General features: G+C 46.3%; 1 protein-coding gene across 1 annotated transcript; it reads left to right on the forward strand.

Moving 5' to 3' along the window:
• The first annotated feature begins 5,256 nt into the window (after nucleotides 1-5,256).
• On the forward strand, nucleotides 5,257-11,251 carry SELENOV (selenoprotein V). Its single transcript, XM_058529314.1, has 6 exons — nucleotides 5,257-6,029; nucleotides 7,438-7,462; nucleotides 7,607-7,660; nucleotides 7,780-7,854; nucleotides 7,953-8,051; nucleotides 11,192-11,251. Exons 1-5 carry the CDS (start codon nucleotides 5,257-5,259, stop codon nucleotides 8,028-8,030), a joined length of 1,005 nt encoding a protein of 334 aa, XP_058385297.1. The 3' UTR covers nucleotides 8,031-8,051; nucleotides 11,192-11,251.
• The last annotated feature ends 13,321 nt before the right edge of the window (nucleotides 11,252-24,572 follow it).

Here is a 24,572-nt window from a genome sequence, read left to right on the forward strand (position 1 = left end):
TTCAAGTTAAAAAACAAAGTGCAAAAGAATGTATAAGGTGCAACCATTTGTGTTTTAAAAATGAACTGTATGGAGTTCTGCTTCTGGCATGACAGCTCAAGGAGCTTCACAGACCTGCTTGCTGGCAAAATTGGTGAAAATTATAAAACCAAAGCAACAAACCAACCATTTGAAGTCTCTTGGAATGGTCCTAAGGGCACATAGCAAATAATAAACAGTGTATTCAAGGGCCGGCCCCGTGGCTTAGCGGCTAAGTGCATGCGCTCGCTACTGGCGGCCGGGGTTCAGATCCCGGGCGCGCACCGACGCACTGCTGCTCCCGCCATGCTGAGGCCATGTCCCACATGCAGCAACTAGAAGGATGTGCAACTACGACATACAACTATCTACTGGGGCTTTGGGGAAAAAAAATGAGGAGGATTGGCAATAGATGTTAGCTCAGAGCTGGTCTTCCTCAGCAAAAAGAGGAAGATTAGCACGGATGTTAGCTCAGGGCTGATCTTCCTCACACACAAAAAAACCAAAAAACACAATATAGTCAAGAAAATCTACTAAATTTGGTAACAGTGAGAATCAGTGATATTTGAACCAAGACCTGCTTCTTCCCTGCCCCCTCTCTGTTCAAAAAACAGAAACTCCATTCCTAACTGGTAAACCAAAAACACAGGGTTCCCTCCCTCCCCCCACACTGCCCCAGTTCCCCGATGGAGGGCTGTCTTCATGGGAAGAGCAGGATGTCAGCCTTTCTTATCTCCCCCAGCTACCTGTTGCTGAGGTTAGGTTCTGGGTGAGCGCAGCTGAGAGGTGGGGCTCCCTTCTGCCCAGCCCCCACTAGTGGGGCTCTACATTGGATGTGGGGCTGCTGAGAATACTGGGGCCCTGATTGCCTTTCCCTTTCTCCTGGAGCACAGGTTCCACACCAGGAGGGCAAGCTGACGAGACCAGGGGCTGCTGCCCCATCCCACTGAGGGCTCAGCTGCTAAAGTGGGGTTACTCTGAGAGAAGCACATCATTGTCCTCACCCCCAATGTCAGAGCCATGGCTCAGAGATTTTTGTCCGGGGGGAGAAGCAGGCTGTAGAACAGAGAGCTCCGAATCTCTCCTCAAGGGAAATATTTGCAACAGTATGGAGAAGTGCAAGCCTAAAGATGCCCTCAGAAACAGTGGAGGTCATGGTAAAAGGCGATTCGAAGGAGATTGATAGATTCATTGGAGATACAGGTGAAACTGTAGGTGGGCTAGCTTGCCAGAGAGAAAGAGAGAGACAGCTGGGAAGAGCCCTCCTGGGGTGAATAAATCTCAAACTGACCTTGGGAACTAACCCTTCAAAGGATCCCTAATTTGATTGGATCAGTCTCTGAAAAAATTTATGCCCCAGGGTGCTGCTGAAAACAATAGAGTAATTAGCTGATGATTAGTGGAGCTTAACTGCTGAGACAGAGAACCTGCCAAAACCACAGTCATCCGGTGACTGTGGGCATGCCTCAGGCTGCACCCCCTGGGGCTCTACCTTGCAGGGAGGGAGAGGAACAGACTTCACTAAAATAATCTAGCCTGTCACTAAACAAGTAACCAAACCCCAGAGCAGGGACTAGTATCCAGAGTTGCCACAGTGTATTATCTGAAATGTCCAGTTTCCAACAAAAAATTATGAGATATTCGAAGAAACAGGAAAATACGACTGGCACACTGTGGGGAAAAAAGGCAACAGAAACTGCCAACAGATGTTGGACTGAATAGACAAAGACTTCAAAAAAGCCATTATAAGTATGTTCAAAGAACTAAAGGAAACTGATTAAATAAGGAAAGTATAACAATGTTTCCCCAAATAGAGACTATCAACAGAGATAATAAATTAAAAAAGAATCAAATGGAAATTCAGAAATTTGAATTGAAATTGAAAAGTAAAATATCTGAAATGAAAAATTCTCTAGAGAGGCCCAATAGTAGATTTGAACTGGCAGAAGAAAGAATTAGCAAACTTGAAGATAGATTGGTAGAGAACTAGAGAGGGAAAAAAATGAAGAAAAATGAACAGAGCCTCAGAGCAATGTGGGACACCATTAAGAACACTAATATACATGTAATGGGAGTACCAGAAGGAGGGGAGAAGAGACAGAGAAAGGAGAAAAAAAAATTCCAAGAAATGATGGCTGAAAACATGCCAAATTTATTGAAGAATGTTAATTTACACATCCAGGAAGCTTAATGAACTGTAAGTAGGATACACAGAAGAAGATCCACAAACAGGCACATCATAGTAAAAATGCTGGATGCCAAAGACAATGAGAAAATATTGAAAGCAGCAAGAAAAAAATAACATCACTTACAAGGGAACCCAATAAGATCAACGGCTGACTACCATCAGAAACAATGGAGGCCAGAAGGCAGCGGGTAACATGTTCAAATTGCTCAAAGGAAAAAACTATCAATCAAAAGTGCTATAGCCAGTAAAGCTGTCTTTCAAAAATGAAAGCAAAGTAAGGAAATTCTCAGATAAGCAAAAACTGGGGGACTTTGTTGCTAGCAGACCTGTCTTACAAGAAACACTACAGGACGTTCTTCGGGCTGAAAGCAAGTCACCTCGGATAGTAATTGAAATACACATGAAACAACAAAAGGCACTGATTAAGGTAATTATGTGATTATCAAACAGTATGAATGCATGTGTCTTCTCCTTAAACTATATATTGAATAAATACCTATACCTATAAATTCTTCTTTTGAGTTTTACTCTATTGAATTTCTGTGTCATGAGGAATAACTCTACCTTTAAAGAATGCGTGGACTTTGAAACAAAAGCCTATTATAAAATAATATTCAAATTGAGATTAAATACAGACATCAATACCAGCCCATTATTCCTTCTAAGACAACTCTCAATATTCAGAGGCAAAGAGACTTTGCTGCCTTGAGCAAATTATGCAACCTACCGAGAGAGCAGATCTTAATTTAAAAGCAAAGACAGGAGGACGTGCTATGCTCATTGTATTTTTTCGATCAATGACTGCATAAAAACTGAAGGCAAGCAGTTGAATCTCATGGATCCCCCCTTTGACGTACTTGCTGGTATAAAGGATGCCTCACCTGTGGCAGAGTCTTGGCACCATCCCCATACACAGCCCTTAGTCCTTACAGGAACAGAGCTGGCTGGATTTTCAAAGAGTGATGAGTGAAGTTCTCTGATTCACCATCATAAGGAAAGAGGGCCATACCCAAGTCAGCAGGCCCTTTAAAATGGAGCCCTGTTTCATGGCTTTGCCTCACAGACCACTGCAGCCTTAGCCTAAGGTAGCAGGTGCTGGGGCAAGGAGGCCCATCTCAGATGATCAGATCTCACAGGGAAGGACAAGTTATTCTGGTCTGAATCCCTCACTTTCCAGGTGGAAGGAAGCAGAGCCCTAACGGACCAAGGTGGAAGGCATTACACACCAAGGGGAGACGTGTCATTTTTTTTTTCTCTTTCAGCAGAGCTTTAAATCTTTCAAGCCAAAACTTATTGCATTTAGCACAATGGCAATAGTAAATAAAGTAACCTAAATGATTGCTCAAAATAAATAAATAAAATAAAAAGTCTACAAATGCACAGAAATCGGACTGCCTGGTTCAGATCTTGATTCTGCCACTTGTTCGGACACATCACTTCACCTCTTGTGTCTTAATTTCCTTATCTTTAAATTGAGAATCATAATAGAATCTGCTTCAGAAAGTTGGGAGTATTAGGTAAGTTAATAAGTGCAAAGCATTTAAAATTATTTTTTTAATTTAATTTATTTATTTCTTTCCCCCAAAGGCCCAGTAGATAGTTGTATGTCATAGATGCACATCCTTCTAGTTGCTGTACGTGGGACGCTGCCTCAGCATGGCCGGAGAAGCGGTGCATCGGTGCGCGCCCGGGATCCGAACCCCGGGCCGCCCGCAGTGGAGTGCGTGCACTTAACCACTAAGCCATGGGGCCGGCCCCAAAGCATTTTATAACAGGGGCTGGCAAACAACAGATGCTCAGTAAATGTTAGTTCTCAATATTGTGCTTTAAGAGGAAAGCCCATTTCACAGAGGGGGCAAACTGAAGCCCAGGGAGGGGTAGAGACCTGCCTAGCATCACACAGAAAATTTGGTGTCTTTCCTGATCTTCCCCGTGTTTGAGACCCAGGCCCAAGGTTTAACACAGGAAGGCTCTCGGCCCTTGGTAGGCACAGTGGTCACGCCTCCTTTCTGCTCAGAACCCTTCCATGAATCCGAATACAGTCTGTAGCTGACCTAACAGCATCCGACCAATGTCAGTATCGGGGTTTTGACAATGCATTGTGGCTACATAAGATGTTGGGGAAAGCTGGGTGAAAGTTACACAGGAATTCTCTCTGCCATTTTCCCAACTTCTTGTGTGTTAAACGATTTCAAAATAAAAAGACAAATATTTATTGAGCACCTACTGTGTGCCAGGCCTTGTTCTAGGAGCTGGGGCTTCAGCAGTGAATGAGATAAGTCCCCACCGTGGAGGAGCTCGCGGTGTGATAGAGCCATTCGCAGAGTGGTTTAGCGCCAGGACCCCAGAGCCTGACAGCTTGGGCTTAAATCCTGCCTCTGCCACTTACTAGCTGTGGGCATGTGTGTATCCTTTAGCACTGTACAAATACAAATTCTGTTGTTGTTGTTGTTATTATTTTTCTCCAGATCTCTCAGCTGTCCTTTCTTCTAGGATGCCCTCTCTGATTTCCCCAGGCTGGTGCTAGCACCTCTTCTGGGATCCCACAGCTTCCTGTGCTTTCCTCCCATCCCTCTGACCCCTCTGCCTGTGCGTCCCCCAGCCCAGCCCTGACCACCCTGGGCTGTCATTCGGTGCTGAGTGTGTCTCCCCCACTGGAGAGGCAGCCTGACGGGCCGGCCAGGGCTTTCCCGATCACCGCTCTGTCCCCAGAATCACCCAGCACAGGATGGTCACACAGCGGGCACGCGATAAACAGACGCTGGACGCATGAATGTTAAGGACAGTGAGGGGAACGCTGGGGCAGTCCGCGTGTTCTTACCCTGGTGCTGGGGGTCAGGGGACGGGAATCCTCCGGCGAGGTCTGGAGGCCCCGCCCCAGCCCAGGGCCTGAGCAGTGGAACCTGCGCACGAGTGGAACGCGGTGTAACAGTGCCCCCTTGTGGTCGCCTCCCGTCCTAGAACCCTGGCGCCCGGGAGGTTCCCCCCGCCCGAGCAAGGAGTGGGGGCCGGGATCCCGACCCGGCTCACCCCAGGACCGCCTGGCCCCCATGAACAACCAGGCGAGGGCCCCAGTCCCCTCCCCGGCCCGGACCTCGGGCTCGGTCCGGGCTTCGACCCCGGTCAGGACTTCGATCCCGGTTCGGACCTCGACTCTGGTCCGGGCCTCGACCCCCGTCCGGACCCCGACTCTGGTGCGGGCCTCCACTCCCGTCCGCCCCCCGACCCCTGTCCAGACACCGACTCCGGTCCGGGCCTCAACCCCTGTCTGGCCCCCGACTCCCGTTCGGACGCCGACTCCGGTCGAGGCCTCGACCCCCGTCCGGACCCCGACTCCCGTCGGGACCTCGACCCCCAACCGGACCCCCGTCCGGACCCCGACTCCGGTCTGGACCTGGACCCTGGTCCGGATCCCAACCCCAACCCCATCCTCGGTCCCTGCCTCGGAATCCTTCTCAAACTCCGCCCCGTCCTTGGATCCGCCCCCAGAACCTGCTGCGGAGCCCCCATTGTCGCCCAACAAGGACCCTGCGCCCACGCCGCCAAGTGTGAAGCACGTCCCCTCGGTGGCCAAGGGATTTGGGCCCCCCCAGGCGCCCCTTCCTGCGCTCCCTCCATCGGCCACTGATTTACCGGGGCCCAACCTGGGGTCCATCCCCAGGGCAGATCCATCCACCACCAAGTTGACAGATCCCCCTCCTGGACCCATCGTGCCCATCGTGGGGACCGTCCCGTCCACCACGCCGATTTCTCCCAGCCCGTTAGCCTCCACCAGCGAGAACTTTCAAGTGGACAGCAAGATCACGATTCGAGTGATCTACTGGTGAGGGGCCCTTCCCACCCCACCCGCCCTCCTCCCCCTGGGGACAGGGCTGCACCGGGTGCGTGCTGGGCTTCGGGGATGTGAAGATCAGGGTCTAGGGCAGGGTGAGGGGACGGAGCCCTGATTCCCAGGCTGGAATCTTGGCTCCACCTGTCATTCTCTTTGGGACTTGAGAGCTCTGGGTTCAAATTCCTGCTCTGAGCTTCATTCATTCATTCATTCATTCATTCACTTCTTTTATCAGGAGGTGGCTCCTGAGCTGCCGCACTTGTGAGTGATGAGGAGGCGGCTGTGAAGTGAAGAGCTGGGGTGGAGGAGGGGGATCAGGGTAGCAAGGGGGAGGGGCCAGCAAGTGCAAAGGTGGAAGGAGGCTGGCCTCTGTCCTCATTTGTGGGCCAAGCTGAGTCTCTCGTGGCAAGGACAACAGTAACACAGCACCTTCCTGGCCTCCCTGAGACCCAGGGCTGAAAGTGGCCGGGGACGGGGTCTTTGTCTTGCTCCCCAAACCCCATGCCTCTCTCCTGCTTTAGAAGGTTCGCTCCTCCTCACCTGTCCCCCTGTCACTTTTTCCCTCTTCTCTCTGCCCAGGCAGTCTCTCCCACTCTCTCTCTCTCCTCAACCCACTGTCTCTTTTCCTTTCCTCCTACTGTGGATGTCTCTTCTCCTATCTCTGTTTCCCCATCTCTCCCCTCTCTCTGTCTCTGCCCATCGCCTCCCTTCTGTGTCTTTCTCTGGCTCCATGGATTCATTATTTCATTCATTCAGCAACTCTTTATTAAGCACCTGCCATGTGCCAGGCCCTGTTCTCAGCACCAGGGACACAGCAGTTAGTAAGACAGAGATGGCCTTGTGGCGCTGACATTCTGGTGTGGAGAGGCAGAAAGAAACAGTTAATGTGACACGTAGTAAATTATCTAGTATCTTAGAAGATGATCAGCGCTGTGGACAACAGGCATCTTGGGCGGGGGGGGGGGGGGGGGTCACAATTTCAGCTGGAGGAGTCAGGAAGGCCGCACTGAGAAGGTGACATATGAGCAAAGAGGAAGGAGGGGAGAGAAGGAGCCACAGGGATACCAGGGAAAGAGCCTTCTGCAGAGGGAAGCGCCAGTGCAAAGGCCCTGAGGCAAGGCATGCCTGGAGTGTTGGAAGAAGAACTAGGTGGTCCCTGTGGCTGGAGCAGAGTGGGCCAGGGGGAGATGGAGAGGAGATGGTGCAGATCCTGTGCGGGCTTGTGGCCCATGGGGAGGACTGGGGATTTGCCCTGAGTGAGGCAGCGCTATGGGAGGGTTCTGAGCCCAAGGGATGTGATCTGACTCAGGCGTTCACAGGGTCCCTCTGGGCTTGGAGAGACACTGATGGGTGTCTTCTGTCTCTCTCTGCCTCCCTTCTCTTGCCCGCCGGCCTCCAGTGGCCTCTGAAGCTACGGCCTTCGGGTGAGTAGTTTTCGCTTTGGAGGTGGGAGGAGCGTAGGACACAAAGTCTGGAAGGAGTTCCTGCCCCCCCCCCCCCCCCCCCCCCCCCGCCAAGACCCGTGACCCTGTGACCCCATGACTGCATGATCCCATCTCCCCCCGCAGTATATTCTACTGAAAAAGAGTCTGGACCAGCAATTTCCAAATCGTCTACTCTTTGTGAGTGTGCTGGTGGCCTGGGGTCGCGGGGGCGGGGGGCGTAGTCAGGGCTCTGAGACCCCTGAGGGGCTTGGGCGGGAGCTCTCAGCCTCGCCCCACCCCCAACACTCCCTCCTCAGGAGCAGGACATATCCGCCCAGGCTTCAGGGGAGTTTGAAGTGTTTGTGGAAGGGACACTGGTCCATTCGAAGAAGGTGATTCTGAGCGAGGCTCCGGGACAGGGAGGGAGGGCGGTGCTGGCCCCCGGGGGCGGGAGATGTACACGTCTGTGCGCTCTCCCCTCTGCGTCCAGAAGGGTGACGGCTTTGTGGACGAGGTCAGTCTGCGGAAAATTGTGAGCGTCATCAACGAGGAGATCAGGAAGAGGTAGCAGGCACCTGGGGAGCCGGAGGTGAGCTGGGGGCGGGGAGGCTGGGCTGCGGGTGGGCACTGTCTTGGACTCACACCCTTACCCCAGCCCTAGCTCAGCCGGTCCTCACTGTTCTCATCAGAATAAGTCATCTACGTGCTTTTCTGCGCCTCAGTTTCCTCATCGGTCAGATGGGGTTGTTGAGATGATTCTTGAGACGCCTCATATGAGATAATAAATAGTGCACGGCTCAGAGGAGGGCTCCGGGGATGTCAACGATAAATGTTTTTTCCAAAAGAGCTTTAGATTTATTTGTTTTTTAGCTTTTAGTTGTAAAGCTGTGCTGTCGAATAACAGCATGCGGCTTTTCAATTGAAAATTAAGTTACTTCTGGAGCCGGCCCCGTGGCTTAGCGGTTAAGTGCGGGTGCTCCGCTGCTGGCCCACCAATGCACCGCTTGTCAAGCCATGCTGTGGCAGCGTCCCATATAAAAGTGGAGGAAGATGGGCACAGATGTTAGCCCAGGGCCAGTCTTCCTCAGCAAAAAAGAGGAGGATTGGCATGGATATTAGCTCAAGGCTGATCTTCCTCACCAAAAAAAAAAAAAAAAAAAAAAATTAAGTGACTTCAAATTAAATACATTAAAAATGCAGTTATTAGTCACAGCAGCCACCTTGCAAATGCTCTCCAGCCACGTGTGGCTACTGTATTGGACAGTGCAGATACAGAATGTGGAATCACTGCAGAAAGTTCTATTGCTACCTTTGTTTTAAGGTATTTATTAAAGCATACATACAATAATTTCTCTGACTCTGATACTGAATTTTTTTTTTTTTTGTGAGGAAGATCAGCCCTGAGCTAACATCCATGCCAATCCCCTCTTTTTGCTGAGGAAGACCGGCTCTGAGCTAACATCTGTTGTTAATCCTCCTTTTTTTTTCCCCCCCAAAGCCCCAGTAGATAGTTGTATGTCATAGCTGCACATCCTTCTAGTTGCTGTATGTGGGACACGGCCTCAGCATGGCCTGAGAAGCGGTGCGTCAGTGCGCGCCCGGGATCCGAACCCAGGCTCCGAACCTGGACCGCCAGTAGGGGAGCGCACGCACTTAACCGCTAAGGCACAGAGCCGGCCCCTGATACTGAATTTTTAAAACCACTTAATATACACACATTTGCAAGCTGATACTGGTTTAATACTTTGTGCATATCTATTTTTTACATTTGTTTTCAACTTTATTGAGATGTAAGTGATATATAAGAAACAGGACATGTTTAGAGTACAAGTTGATGAATTTTGACATATGAATACATCTGTGAAACCATCATCAAAATGAAGATAATGAACATATCTGTCACCTGCCAAAGTTTCCTCAGGAGCTTCTATAATTTCTCCCACCCTCCACCCCATCCCAGGCCACCACTGATCTGCTTTCTGTCACCATAGATTAGTTGGCATTTTCTAGAATTTTCCATAAATGGAGGCTATAATTTTTTCAAACATTTTTGGTGGAAATTTTTAGACATACATACTAGTCAAGAGACTAGTATAGTGAACACCATGTACCCATGGACCCAGTCAGCTATCACCAACACGCCCTTGTCTCATTCCTTCTATTTACCTCCCTACCTTTTTTTTTTGCACTGTAGTATTTGAAAGTATATTCCAGACCTCATGTTGTTTCACCTGTAAATACTTTAGTACGCATCTCTAACAAGGTTTTGATTTTTTTTTTTTTTTTGGTGAGGAACATCAGGCCTGAGCTAACATCCATGCCAATCCCCTTCTTTTTGCTGAGGAAGACTGGCCCTGGGCTAACATCCGTGCCCATCTTCCTCCACTTTATATGGGACGCCACCACAGCATGGCTTGATGAGCAGTGCATCGGTGCACGCCCAGGATCCGAACCCAGCAGCGGAGCACGCGCACTTAACCACTATGACACGGGGCTGGCCCCTCTAATAAGTTTTAAAAACAGAAATACAAGGCCATTATCACACCCAACAAAAATTTTAAAAAGTGTTAATACTATCTAATACTCATCCAAGTGTCTCAAAAATCTTTTTACAGTTGGTTTGTGGAATCAGGATCCAGATAAGGTCCACATGTTATGTTAACTGGTTTTAAAGAATTATAAACAGGATTTTTAGAATCCCTACTATGTGCCAGGCTCTTAGTAGGACTATTTTTTAGGAGCCAAGCTGGTGGTGGGGGGCAAGGGAGGCAGAGGAGGTCTGTTTCTCACACAGAATGTTGTTATTATTGGAATCAGTCAGGACTGTTCTGATTGCTGCAGAAAACCCAGTTCCAACTTGTTTAAGAAAAAAAATTGGCTCATGGGAATAAAAGTTTGGGGGTTAATTAACATCAGGCATGGCTGGATCCAGGCACCAAAAGGTTGCCATTGGGAATCTGATTCTCCCTTACTCTGGGTTCTGCTTTTTTCCTGGGCTAACTTCGTTCTCAGGCAGGCTCCCCCTTCTGGTGGCATAAATCCTGCAGAAGGTTCCCATTGGCCTGGATTAGGTCACATGTCCACCCCTGAACCAATCATTGAGGCCCAAGCAAATGTAGTGCTCTCATTGGCCAGTCTTGAGTCATGCGCCCACTCTTGGAGCTGGGGGTGGAGTTGGTCCCTCTGAACCACATGGGGACGATAATGGGGGCAGCGCTGGGTAGATGAGAAGGACGGTCAACTACATTACAGACCTGGAGGAAGGGTAATGGTTAAGTCACTGCTGCCTGTCTTCATCCCAGTCCTGCATGTACTGGGTGTGTGACCTCAGGCAAACACCTTCACCTCTCTGTGCCTCAGCTGCCTCCTCTGTGAAGCAGAAACTATGATAGCCTTTGCCTCATTGGATTTTATTTTATTCAGCAAATATTTGCTGAGTACCTACTGTGTGCTGGATACTGTTCTGGGCCCTGGGAATGATACAGCAGTGAACAAAACAGATACAAACCCCTGCCTAGGAGAGCTGACATTCTAGTGGGAGAGACAAAGAACAAGATGCATAGGTAAATAGAAGGAGAAAAGTGGTGAGAAGAAAAATAAAGCAGGAGAGGGGCATGGGGAAGGGTGCCTGGCACATAGTAAGGCCAATAGAAACACTATTATTTTTATGGAGTTGTTGTCGTCATTATTGTTATTTAAATTTTTTTCTCTCTTCTCTCCCCATCTCAGGAGCCCCAGCTGGATGACGAGAAGGGCTGAAATGTTGCCAGGTCCTTTTCTGATGGCGGCTGGGGCTGGGGTGGGGTCCGGGGGGGTGAAGAGGGAAATACACACAGTCTGCCTCCCTGTCCTCTGGTCTGACTGCGTCTGCTGTCGCCACACTCACCCCTGGGGTCGGTGGAAGTCGCCTGCTACGTGCTCCCCGCATCTCCCACATTCTGGCCTCAAGTGGGGGGAGGGGAGACCATCTTTGAACATAAGGCTGGACCCATTGCTCCTAGCCTTGCTCCTGGTAGTCTAGCCTCCACTCCTCATGCTGTCGAAGTCGGTTTCTTTCTTTTGTGGCTTCTTCGTTTCCCATGCCCTGGTTCGGGATACGCTTTGAAAACTTCCCATCTTATTGGCATTTTTAGGGGTTGAGACAGAAATAGGGGTTGTGGCAAGTCCCAAAGCCTTGACATCCCAAACTTCACTACACGACAGAACCCCCTTTCTAAACCCACAGGTCGGCCGGCCCCATGGCTTAGCTGTTGAGTGCGCGCGCTCCACTGCTGGCGGCCCGGGGTTCGGATCCCAGGCGCGCACCGACGCACCGCTTCTCTGGCCATGCTGAGGCCATCCCACATACAGCAACTAGAAGGATGCGCAACTATGACATACAACTATCTACTGGGGCTTTGGGGAGAAAAAGGGGAAAAAAAGGAGGAGGATTGGCAATAGATGTTAGCTCAGGGCTGGTCTTTCTCAGCAAAAAGAGGAGGATTGGCATGGATGTTAGCTCAGGGGTGACCTTCCTCACAAATAAATAAATAAATAAACCCACAGGTCTTAGAATCCCAGCATTGGGAGGGGTCTCGATGACCTGGGGGATGACCTGGGGGAGGGCCATTTGTGCATTCTGTGGACACTGATGGGCCCCCTATCCTGCACCTGGCACTGTGGGGTCACTGGGCATGTGCCAGGAGGTCCCAGGCAAAGGGTGGGCTCAGACCTTCACCCTGTTTGACTGAATCATGGCTCAAGTAGTTGAACTCAATTTCCAGCTCTCCTGCCCTCCCCAAGGTGAGAGGTCAGATGTAGAGACTGCTGGACTCACAGGGCTCAGAGCCCCCATCCTCTAGCCACACTGCTGGTCTTTCTGGTGTGGCCTGCCCTCGTCTACATCATCTGTTAGCATGAACTATCTAGGGGCCCACTGTGAGCCACCTCATTAGCAGAACCGATCAGCGGCCCCCACAAATAACAGACACTCCTCTCACTGGGAAATTCCAAGAGTTCAGAGGTTATCTCCAGGACCCAGGGCAAAGGCCAGACCTCTTTTTGGGTAAAGCTAATGTTTCACTGCACAGCAGGCTAGAGGGAGTCTCTGAAGTCACTGTGGGACGAGGCAAGTGTGAGGGGCCTGGGGAGTCCCAGGAGGAGGCGTCCAGGAGGCTGCTGGGCCTCAGAGCTGGGGACACAGGGGTGGGGTCACGCGTGCAGGGCGGGAACTGAGGCTGTGGCAGATTGAGGCGGGAGTGTGGAGAGAGTGGAGGAGAGGCTCTGGAGCTTCTCGTCCCTACAACCCACAGAGTTCACATCTTTGGCTGAAATCCTCAAAACCATGAGCTATGAGTGTCATTGTGAGGCGGTGTGGCAGAGTGGGCTTCACCTCAGACTGGCTGAATGACCCTGACTAGTCACTTAAGCTCCCTGTGCTCCCAGCTGCCCCCTCGTCTGGAACACAGAGGTGCTAGGAGTACCCAGCTGTCAGGCATGGAGAGGGTGAGACGTTAGTCCTTGTAGACACGCAGAACAGTGCCTGGCCCAGAGGACGCACTGCCTAAGTGCTGAACGATAGTCTCCTTATTATTATCACTTTCTCCACGTTAGAGAAGAGAGTCATGTGCCCAGAGAGTTGAAGTCACTTGACTCAGGTCATACAGCTGGGCTGGACTAAGATTCTAACCCAGGCTGTCTGTCTGCAGAGCCCGAGTTTTCCCACCACGCTCTGCGGCCCAGGATGAGCATGCGAGGAAGGCAGAGTCCAGGATTGGTGCTTCAGTATTTTCTTCTGCTGTCCACGACCTCACACCCAGACGCGGGGTGGCAACCATGGGAGATACCCTCACGGCACTTGTCCGTCAAATCATTCTTTTACACATTCCCCCATCTTCATCTGTTTGCCTCCTGCTCCGTCAGCAATGAGATGTTAGCTCTTCCGAGCTGGTAAAAGCCCTGGTCTTGGGCTATGATACAGAGGTTCCACTCACCTCTCTCCACTCTTGACTCATCCATCACTTTCTGTGTGAATTAGCACTCTGAGCTTAGCATCTCCATCTGTAAAATAAAGACCAAGACTTGGCCATCCCAGCCAGCAGGGACCACTAGGTGCCACTCCCCCACCATGTCTATCCTCCCCTACTTCCATCATAATAATCCCCAGCTAAAGACTACATTTCCCAGCCTCCTTTGCAGCTGGGTTGTGGCCACGTGACTAAGTTCTGGCCAATAGGATGTGAGCAAAAGTGATGTGTGCAGCTATGGGGTTATGCCCTTTAAGGGGTGTCATCCGTCCTGCCATCTGGAATGTGGATTTGATGGTGAGCCATCTTGATTATGAGACAGGGAATGATTCAATAGGGATTGAGTAGGGATGATGGAGCAACAATAGGGAAGGGGCCTGGGCTCCCAGTAGAGCTGCCAGAAATCGCCTGTTAACTGTTGCGGGAAGGAAAAGTAAACTTCCCTCTTGTGTAAGCTGCTGTTATTTTGGGTCTCTGTCACATGCTGTCAAGTGCAAATCCTAATAAATACACCAGGATTGGGAGGATGTGAATGAGTGAGTGAGTGAGAGCAGTGAGGGAACCAAAGGGTTTGACTGTAGAATTTTACTTTGTCATGAGATAAATATAAGAAATCACGATAAGGCTATAAACGCTTTAATAAAGGTTTTTATGGTAGGCAGCATTCTAAGGTGACCTCCAATGACCCACACCTTCATATAATCCCCTTTCCTTGAGTGTAGGTAGGACATATGAATATGATGGGATATCACTCCCACGACTGTGTCACATTATGTGACAGAAAGGATTTTGCACTGACTTTGAGTTAATCAAATTCGAGATTATCCTGAGTGGGCCTGACCTAATCAGGTGAGCCCTTAAAAGAGACAAGAAGCAGCAGAAAAAACTCTCCTGCTTGCTTTGAAGAAGTTGTGCCATGTTGTAAGAAGGCCACTTGGCTGGGACTTGAGGACAATCTCTAGGAGCTGAGAGTGACTCCTGGCTGACAGCCAGCAAGAAAATGGGGACCTCAGTCCTACAACAACTCAGGGCAAATCTTCCTCAGCAAAAACAAAAACAAAAACAAAAACAACAACAACAACAAAAAGCAAAACGAAAACAAAAATAAAAATAGCTAGTTAAAAATGTTTTTAAAAAATTAAGAAACAAAGCACTATTGTTTATGTGGGCTGTATCTACTGATATTTACTGTATTAGAAAATGAGAACTTAAAAAATATATTTATTAATTGATTTAAAAATAGAATCTGCTTTTTCAAGGGGAAAAATCCTTCCCAGAAGGCTTAGAAGATTTTCCCTTAAATCTGACTGGCCTTCCTGGGGTCCCATGACCATCCCAGGCCAATCAGTCTGCAGCAAATAGGAATGGGATTGCCAAGTTTAGAGCAGCAATTTTCACATTGTTTGGTCTCAGGATCTCTTTATACTTTTTTTTTTTGTGTGAGGAAGATTGGCCCTGGGCTAACATCTGTGCCCATCTTCCTCTACTTTATATGTGGGACGCTGCCACAGCATGGCTTGATAAGTGGTGTATAAGTCTGCACCTGGGATCTGAACCTGTGAACCCCTGGCAGCCGAAGCAGAGCTTGTGAACTTAACCACTACACCACCAGGCTGGCCCCTACAATTTTAAAGATTATTGGTCACCCTGAACAGCTTTTGTTTATGTGCATTACATCTACTGTTACTCATATCTTAGGAATTAAAATGGAGAAATTCTAAAAACAATTTATTTAAAAAGAACAATAATAAGCTCATTGCATGTTAACATAACATTTTTTTTTTAGGAAAAATAACTATTTTACAAAACAAAAAATAATTTAGTGAGAAAAGTGGCGTTGTTCTACATTTTCACAAATCTCTTCAATGTCAGGCTTAAGAAAAGAGAGCTGGATTCTCATATCTGCTTCTACAGTCAGTCTATTGTGACATCATATGTCATGTAGCCTCTGGAAAACTCCATAGTATGTGCATGAGATAGTGAGTGAAAGGCAAATACCATCTTATTTTTATTATAAAAATAGTTTTGACTTTGTGCACCTCCTGAAAGGGTCTTGGCAATCCCCAGGGGTCCCTGGACTATACTTAGAGAACTGATGATTTAAACCAATCTTAGTTCATTCCTCAGGTTAAGCATATTGACAATGAAACAAGACTGTGGTTCTGTAAATTAAGAAAGTGTGGGAGAAAATAGCCCTGAGTTAGGCAACAACATCTGTTTTCAGATGACTTGTTCTTTTGAACTTCATGGTGTTTAAATTTTTTTTTACTTAGTTTCTGAAATTTGAAAATAAAGAATTTCCACACAAAATCTACATTCCCAGCTTCTCTTGAAGCTGTAGCAGCACTGGACTTGGATTCCCATATGGAACAATTGGCCAAAATTGAGTAGTAGTTGACTCCTTTGGAGTCTCAGTTTGCCAGAGTCCCCACCACTCCCTCTTGTCCCACACTCAAGTCCACTTAACTCCTGTAGAAATTTTAGTTAGTGACCTCTGATTGTAAGTCACTTTTTGGTGCCTGACTCATCTCCCTCTTAGAAATGGAGGCCCCTGCACATCTCCCTTCTCCATGTAATCAATACCTCAGGCCCTATAAACACGACTCTGAGGACTTTGGAATTTCTCTGAAGGATTTTTTTTATAATTTTTTTTTTGTGCTGAGGAAGATTTGCCCTGACCTAACATCCATGGCAATCTTCCTCTATTTTTTTTTTGTATGTGAGTCTCCACCACAGCATGGCTGGTGAGTGGAGTAGGTCCGTGCCTGGGATCTGAACCCATGAACTTGGGCCACTGAAGCAGAGTGTGGGGAAATTTAACCACTCGGCCACAGGGCCGGGCCCTCTTTGAAGGAGTTTGATATGGAAAAGACGGAGAACTGGAGCAACTTATTCAGGGATTATGAATCCATTAACCAATAGGCAGGAGAAGGGGAGCCAGGGCATGTGGGGACCCAAGGGGACCTGGGTTTCCAGAGAATCTGGTGGAAACAGAGGCCCCAAATTTTCAGTAATGGAAATCTTGGAGGTTGGAATTGAGGGATTCATGAGTTCTGGTCTTTCCTGGATCCCAGAACCCCAAAGTCAAGGAAAGACGTCAGAAGCTGCCATCAGCCCTCCACACTTGGAGCTTTCTGAATCCGCACTGCTACTGTGGGGCAGCCACAGTCAAGAAGAGGGTCCATGGATGCGCCCATGGACTCAGAGCACATGGCATTCCTTGGGGAGCCGGGGATGCTTGATTTGAGGAGCTCAGGCTTTGCCTGCCCCTCCCTTGACAGTCCCAGCTGTGAAACCCTCCCCTCAAATTTCTGGCACATAAATTCAAAATAGATATTACAAAACAACTGTGACACTAACTACCTGGAACTTCACAGGTTAAGGGAAAAGTCCTCCACAAGACTGCCCTTAGTTCAGACACCAGCCACAAGTGCCTGGGTTCCCAGGCCACTGGCACTTCTGACCAGTTGGCTGCAAATCTGAGGGCTCCCACTAATCCTCAAGTTGGATCATTCACTAGACCGACTCACAGAACTCAGGAAAGTGCTGTACTCATGACTGCAGTTTTATTATAGTGAAAGGATACAGATCAGAATCAGCCAAGTGCAGAGACATATAGGACGAGATCTGAGAGGGTCCCAAATGTGAAGATTCCATATTCTCAGGATGTATCACTTTCCCAGCATATTTATGTGCGATTACCACCCAGGGAAGCTCACCCAGTGTCCAGAGTTTTTATTGGGGTCCAATTACATAGGCGTGATTGATGGAATCATTGGCCATGTGATTGAACTCAACCTCCAGTCCCCTCCCTGGAGGTCAGGAGGTCAGGCTAAGTGGCTCTAAATCTGGTGGCTCTAAGTCCCAACCCTCTAATCACACGGTTGATCTTTCCAATACTGCCAGATCCCATCCTGGAACTATCCCGGGACCTACCACGAATAACAAAGACACTCCTATTACCCAGGAAATTCCAAGGATTTGGAGATTACCTCCCAGGAACAAGGGACAAAGACCAGATAAATTATTTATTATACAACAGACATAAAGAGTCTTTTTAAACAAGCAATATATGGTTCAGAAATCAAAGTGATATAAAGACTGAGAAACCTTACCCTGATGCTGTCCCTATCTATCTTGTCTCCCTTCAACAACCTCAACAGGTAACTGCTTTGTTTTAGTTCGTATATCTTTCCAGTGTTTTTTTTTTTTAATTTTTATTTATTTATTTTTTTCCCCCAAAGCCCCAGTAGATAGTTGTATGTCATAGCTGCACATCCTTCTAATTGCTGTATGTGGCACGCGGCCTCAGCATGGCCAGAGAAGTGGTACGTCGGTGCGCGCCTGGGATCCGAACCCAGGCCGCCAGCAGCGGAGCGCGCGCACTTAACCGCTAAGCCACGGGGCCGGCCCTTTCCAGTGTTTTTTTAATGCACATTCAAGCAATAGTTCAAAAGTCTGAGAAGTGCCCATACCCTCTCACCTATTCAGCTCGCTACAGAAATTTTTAAAATGGATCTAATCAGATAAAGGCATAAGGTTACACATCACAGTGTTGTTTATAATGGCGAAAACAAACACAGACAAAAAGTAAATATCCTTAATATCCATTCACAAGGGATTGGGTAAGAAATTATAGTATGTCTATATAATTGAATAAGATGTGGCCCTTAAAATGATAATAAAAGAGGTATACAGCAGTTTCTATGGTATGATTCCATTTATGTTGAGATCAATCTGGCTTCATATTTGTCATCTCCTGCTATTATAACATCACAAAAACAGAATAAAAATAAGCAACAACATCTCCTGTTTAGGAATGGAAGGCAGTCTGGGAGGAGGCACTGAAGGGAACATGCATGAGGATGTTCAGTGCAGTGTTATTAAGGGAGCTGGGAGCTGGAAGTTGCCTGGGTGTCCATTCTGGGAAAAAGATAAGAATTACATCTGACTTCTCCTCAGAAACCAGGCAAGCAAGAAGAGAGTGGAGTGAAATATCTAGAGTGTGGAAAGAAAAAAAAAAATCACCACCCTAGAATTCTGTACCCTATGAAACTATCCTTCAAAAGTGAAGGAGAAAAAGACTTTCTCAGACAAACAAAAATTGAGGGAATTTGTTGCCAGTAGATCTTCCTTGTAGGAAATATTAAAATAAATTCTTTAGGTAGATCTCATGTTAAGTGTTCTTACCACAAACAACAATAACAAAGGGACACAAGGAAACTTTTGGAGGTGACGGATATGCCCATTACCTTGATTGTGGTGATGGTTTCATGGGTATATGCATGTGTACAAGCTCATTAACTTGTATACATTAAACATGTGAAGTTTTTTGTATATCAATTATACCTCCATAAAGCTGTTTTATTTTATTTTATTTAAAAAAATTTTGTGTGTGTGAGGAAGATCAGCCCTGAGCTAACATCCAATGCCAATCTTCCTCTATTTTTTTCGCTGAGGAAGACTGGCCCTGGGCTAACATCTACGCCCATCTTCCTCTACTTTATATAGGACGCCGCCACAGCATGGCCTGCCAAGTGGGGCACTTGGGTGTGCGCCTGGGATCCGAACTTGTGAACCCCGGGCCCCTGAAGCGAAGCACGTGCACTTAACCGCTGCACCACTGGGCCGGCCCCTCCACAAAGCTGTTTTAAAAAAGGAAGCTCTTTACAGGGAGGGAAAATGACATAGATTGGAAACTTAGATCTACACAAAGAAGGAGGAGCACAGAAGAAAGAATAAGAGAAGGTAAAATAAAAACTTTTATTTTTCATATTCTTAATCGATCTAACAGATAATAGCACGTTCAAAATAATAATAGTGACAACGTATGCAATTATTTGTGGTTACGTATAAGTGAAATGAATGACAGCAATGATACATGGGAAGAGAGGGGAGGAACTAGGATTATTTTGGTATTGTAAAATACTTGCACTACCCGCGAAGCAGTGAATTTGAAAGTGAACTAGAATTAGTTGTAAATGTATATTGCAAACTCTAGGGCAATCAGTAATAAAGGAAAAAAAGAAGTAAAACTGACATGCTAAGAAAAGAGAGAAAAATGAAATCATATAAAATGCTAATTAAAACCACAAAAGGCAGAAGAAAGAGTGGAAGATAAAAATAGGAAGAAAAAACAAGGGTAACGAATAGAAAATAGTAACAAATACGGTACATAAATCCAGCTCTATCAATAACCACTTTGAAGGTCAAGGGTCTAGATGCACCAATTAAAAGACAGAGATTGTCAGATGGTCAGACCCAACTATATGTTGTCTACAAGAAACCCACTTTATTTTTATTTTTTTATTTGTTGAAGAAAGGTATTTTATTTTATTACTGTTTGTTTTTTTTTTTTGTGAAGAAGATCAGTCCTGAGCTAACATCCATGCCAATCCTCCTCTTTTTGCTGAGGAAGACTGGCCCTGAGCTAACATCCATGCCCATCTTCCTCCACTTTATGTGGGACGCCACCACAGCATGGCCTGACAAGCGGTGCATTGGTGCATGCCCGGGATCCGAACCCGGGCCGCCAGCAGCGCGCGCACTTAGCCACTACGCCACAGGGGTGGCCCCAAAACCCACTTTATAATTTTATTTATTTATTTTTTTCCCCTAAAGCCCCAGTAGATAGTTGTATGTTATAGCTGCACATCTTTCTAGTTGCTGTACGTGGGACGCGGCCTCAGCATGGCCAGAGAAGCGGTGCGTCGGTGCGCGCCCGGGATCCAAACCCGGGCCGCCAGCAGGTGTTTATTCTTCTTGGTAAGATTTATTCCTTGATATTTTACTCTTTTTGATGCAATTGTAAATGGTATTATCTTTTTGAGCTCTCTTTCTGTTAGTTCGTTATTAGCATACAGAAATGCAACTGATTTTTGTAGATTGATTTTGTACCCTGCGACTTTGCTGTAGTTGTTGATTATTTCTAATAGTTTTCCAATGGATTCTTTAGGGTTTTCTATACATAAAATCATGTCATCTGCAAATAGTGAAAGTTTCACTTCTTTGTTGCCTATTTGGATTCCTTTTATTCCTTTTTCTTGCCTAATTGCTCTGGCCAAAACCTCGAGTACTATGTGAAATAAGAGTGGTGAGAGTGGGCAGCCTTGTCTCATTCCTGTTCTCAGAGGAATGGCTTTCAGCCTTTCTCCGTTGAGTATGATGTTGGCTGTGGGTTTGTCATAAATAGCCTTTATTATGTTGAGGTACTTTCCTTCTATACTCATCTTGTTGAGAGTTTTTATCATAAATGGATGTTGTATCTTGTCAAATGCCTTCTCTGCGTCTATTGAGATGACCATGTGGTTTTTATTCTTTGTTTTGTTGATGTGGTGTATCACGTTGATTGATTTGTGGATGTTGAACCATCCCTGCATCCCTGGTATAAATCCCACTTGATTATGGTGTATGATCTTTTTAATGTATTGCTGTATTCAGTTTGCCAATATTTTGTTGAGGATTTTTGCATCTATGTTCATCAGTGATATTGGCCTGTAATTTTCCTTCTTTGTATTGTCTTTGTCTGGCTTTGGTATCAGGATGATGTTGGCCTCATAGAATGAGTTAGGAAGTGTTCCATCTTCCTCTATTTTTTGGAATAGTTTGAGAAGGATGGATATTAAATCTTCTTCGAATGTTTGGTAAACTTCACCGGAGAAGCCACGTGGTCCTGGACTTTTATTTTTTGGGAGGTTTTTGATTAATATTTCAATCTCTTTACTTGTGGTTGGTCTATTCAGATTCTCCATTTCTTCTTGGTTCAGTTTTGGGAGGTTGTATGAGTCTAAGAATTTATCCATTTCTTCTAGATTGTCCAATTTGTTGGCATACAATTTCTTTTTTTTTTTTTTAGGCTTTTAAAAAACTTTATTGTAGATTTATATGCAGTTGTAAGAAATAACAGAGAGAGATACTGTGTACCTTTTACCCAGTTTCCCCCACTGGTAACATTTTGCAAAACTATAGTATAATACCACAACTAGAACATCAACATTGATACAAAACATTTCCATCACCACCAAGATCCCTCACCTTGCCCATCTCCCACTACCCTCCCATCCCATCCCCTTCTCTCTTGTCCTTAACTTCTGGCAACCACTATTCTAGTCTCCATCTCTATAATTTTGCCACTTCAAGAATGTTATATAAATGGAATCATATGGTATGTAACATTTTGGGATTGGCTTTTTTACTCAGCATAGTTCTCTGGAGATTCATCTAGATTGTGTATATCAATAGTTCATTCCTTTTTATTGCTAGTAGTATTCCATAGTATGGATGTACCACAGATGGTTTAACCATTCACCAGCCCATTGAGGGACGTCTGGGTTGTTCCCAGTTTGGGGCTATTATAAATAAAGCTGCTATGAATACTTATGTACAGGTTTTTGTGTAAACAAGTTTTCACTGCTCTGGGATAAATGCCCAGGAGTGCAATCGCTGGGGCAGGCGTAGTTGTATCCTTGGATTTTTAAAAAACTGTCAAACTGTTTTCCAGAATGACTCCCATTTTACATTCCCACCATGTAGTGATCCAGTTTCCCCACATCCTTGCCTGCATTTCCTGTTGTCACTATTTTTTATTTAAGTCATTTAGTAGTGGATATTTCATTGTGGCTTTGTTTCCCTAATACCTAGTGATGGTGAGCCTCTTTTCATGTGCTTATTTGCCATCTAATATCTTCTTTAGTAAAATATCTATTTGTGTCTTTTGCCCATTTTCTAAATGGGTTGTTATTTATTGTTGTGTTTTGAGGGTTCTTTATATATTCTATATACTTGTCCTTTGTTGGACATGTGGTTTGCAAATACTTCCCCCAGTCTGTAGCTTATCTTTTCATCCTCTTCATATGATCCATAGCCAGATCCTGAGCTCTGCAGGTCCACAAACTACAGTAGGAGTGACTGACACAGGATAACCAAACTCAAAAAGAACTGACATATAAATCAAAATGCCAATTTATTAATTTTATAAAAATAAGTCTGACCACATCAAGATTTAGCAAACGTGGAAAAATGGGAACTCATACTCTGTTGGTGAGAGGGTAAATTGGCACATCGATTCTAGAGAGTGATTTAAAATGTCCAGTAAAGTTCATATACTCTATCATAAGAAGTTTGATTTGAAGGGAAACTCTAGGACATGTGGAACAGGACATGCGTTGTTGGTAACGGTGAAAACTAGAAATAAACTAACCATCAACAGGAGCGTTGTGGGCCGGCCCCGTGGCTTAGCAGTTAAGTGTGCGTGCTCTGCTACTGGCGGCCCGGGTGCGGATCCCAGGCATGCACCGGACGCACCGCTTCTCCGGCCATGCTGAGGCCGCGTGCCACATACAGCAACTAGAAGGATGTGCAGCTATGACATACAACTATCTACTGGGGCTTTGGGGGAAAAATAAATAAATAAAATCTTAAAAAAAAAAACAGGAGAGTTGAGTGACATATTCATACAGTGGAGTACTCTACAGCAGTGAATATAAGTGAATGAAATATTAGTAAATCTCATTATGGAGCAATAAAGCAAGTTAGAAAACAATATAGTATGACACCATTCATAGAAAATTTAAAACATGCAAAACAATATTCTTTAGGGATACATACATATGTTAATGGTATAAAAACGTGCAATGGGAATGATAAATTTAGGATAGTGGTTACCTCTGGAGAAGGGGAAGAGGAGAATAAGATCAGAGATGGGTATGTGGGAACTTTCACTGTATCTCTAATGTGTTAGGACTTAAAAAAATATTATTTTTTCAATACAGTAAAAGTTTGCTCTCTTCTTCCCTGGCTGCCTGATATCTAGCAGCCAGCATGAATGACCCATTAATATCTGGACCAGAGTGTTCTTCACGATTGGATTGCTTCAACAGGTACAAATGGTCATAACATGCCCTTCACCCTAGAAAGGCAACAGTACCTAAAATACTCAGAGAAAATTAGCCAAACGCACAAGACCACACACGTGTCATCTTTGTCTTTGAAAAAACTACACACAAATGTGTAAGACATGGCCTGTATGAGAAGAAAAAGACCTTACGAGAACACTGAAAGGGATGCAATAAAAGAATAAAGTTAGGAGGACTAGAAAGGCAAACATCAGTGCTGACAAAGATGAAAGATGCAGCAAGGGCGTCATCTGTGGCCACTTAGCAGATTTTTTACCAAATGATTAATAAACTACATATTTTAAACAAAACTGGATGGCCAGTACATGGGTTTTCTACACTTTTCATTAATAGTATTAAACATTATACCCAGAGGGGCCGGCCCCATGGCATAGCGGTTAAGTGCATGTGCTCCGCTGCTGGCGGACTGGGTTCGGATCCCAGGTGCGCACCAAGGCACAGCTTGTCAGGCCGTGCTGTGGCGGCGTCCCATATAAAGTGGAGGAAGATTGGCATGGATGTTAGCTCAGGGCCAGTCTTCCTCAGCACAAAGAGGAGGATTGGCATGGATGTTAGCTCAGGGCTGATCTTCCTCAAAAAAAAAAAAAAATTATACCCAGAGACCATGTAATACATGAGTTTGTGGATAAGTGGTTCTCACTACCTAGAAGGCTAGACTGTAAACCAAGTTTTAAGCAGGAGCTGGCTTGATGCGTACGGAATTGGATTCAGGAGAAACAGGGGGATGACCTTACAGCCAGCAGTCAGGAGCTAAGAGAACACAGTCGGCCCCTTTCTCCCTCTGGGGGGAAAGACATATGCCAATCTGACCAGTACTGCATGTTCCAGGGTCTGGGTGGTCCCCGCCCCAACAGTACTAGACATAAAAACACATCTTCGTTCCCTGGGCTCCATGCCCTTTCCATCCAGTATCAGCGTTAACAGTCTTCACAGGAGGCCCGGGATCAGCTTTGGGCATTTCCAGGCCTGCAGTCACACTTTCTCCACACTGCCCTCCACCCTCCAGCGATGCAGTTTCAATGGAGAGCCAAAATTTCAGAAATACAAAGTAGCAGGTGTTTGTAATATTCAAACCAATTCGTACTGGGCCATGGCCATTCGAAAGGAGAAAACCAGGGGCAGAGGCCTTGCATTACCTTAGCTTTGTTAGCACCTTGTTACCAAGGATTCAGTGCAAATGTTACCCACCCA

Source organism: Diceros bicornis, chromosome 34 (genome assembly GCF_020826845.1).
Source record: "Diceros bicornis minor isolate mBicDic1 chromosome 34, mDicBic1.mat.cur, whole genome shotgun sequence".
Classification (NCBI taxonomy): Eukaryota; Metazoa; Chordata; class Mammalia; order Perissodactyla; family Rhinocerotidae; genus Diceros; species Diceros bicornis.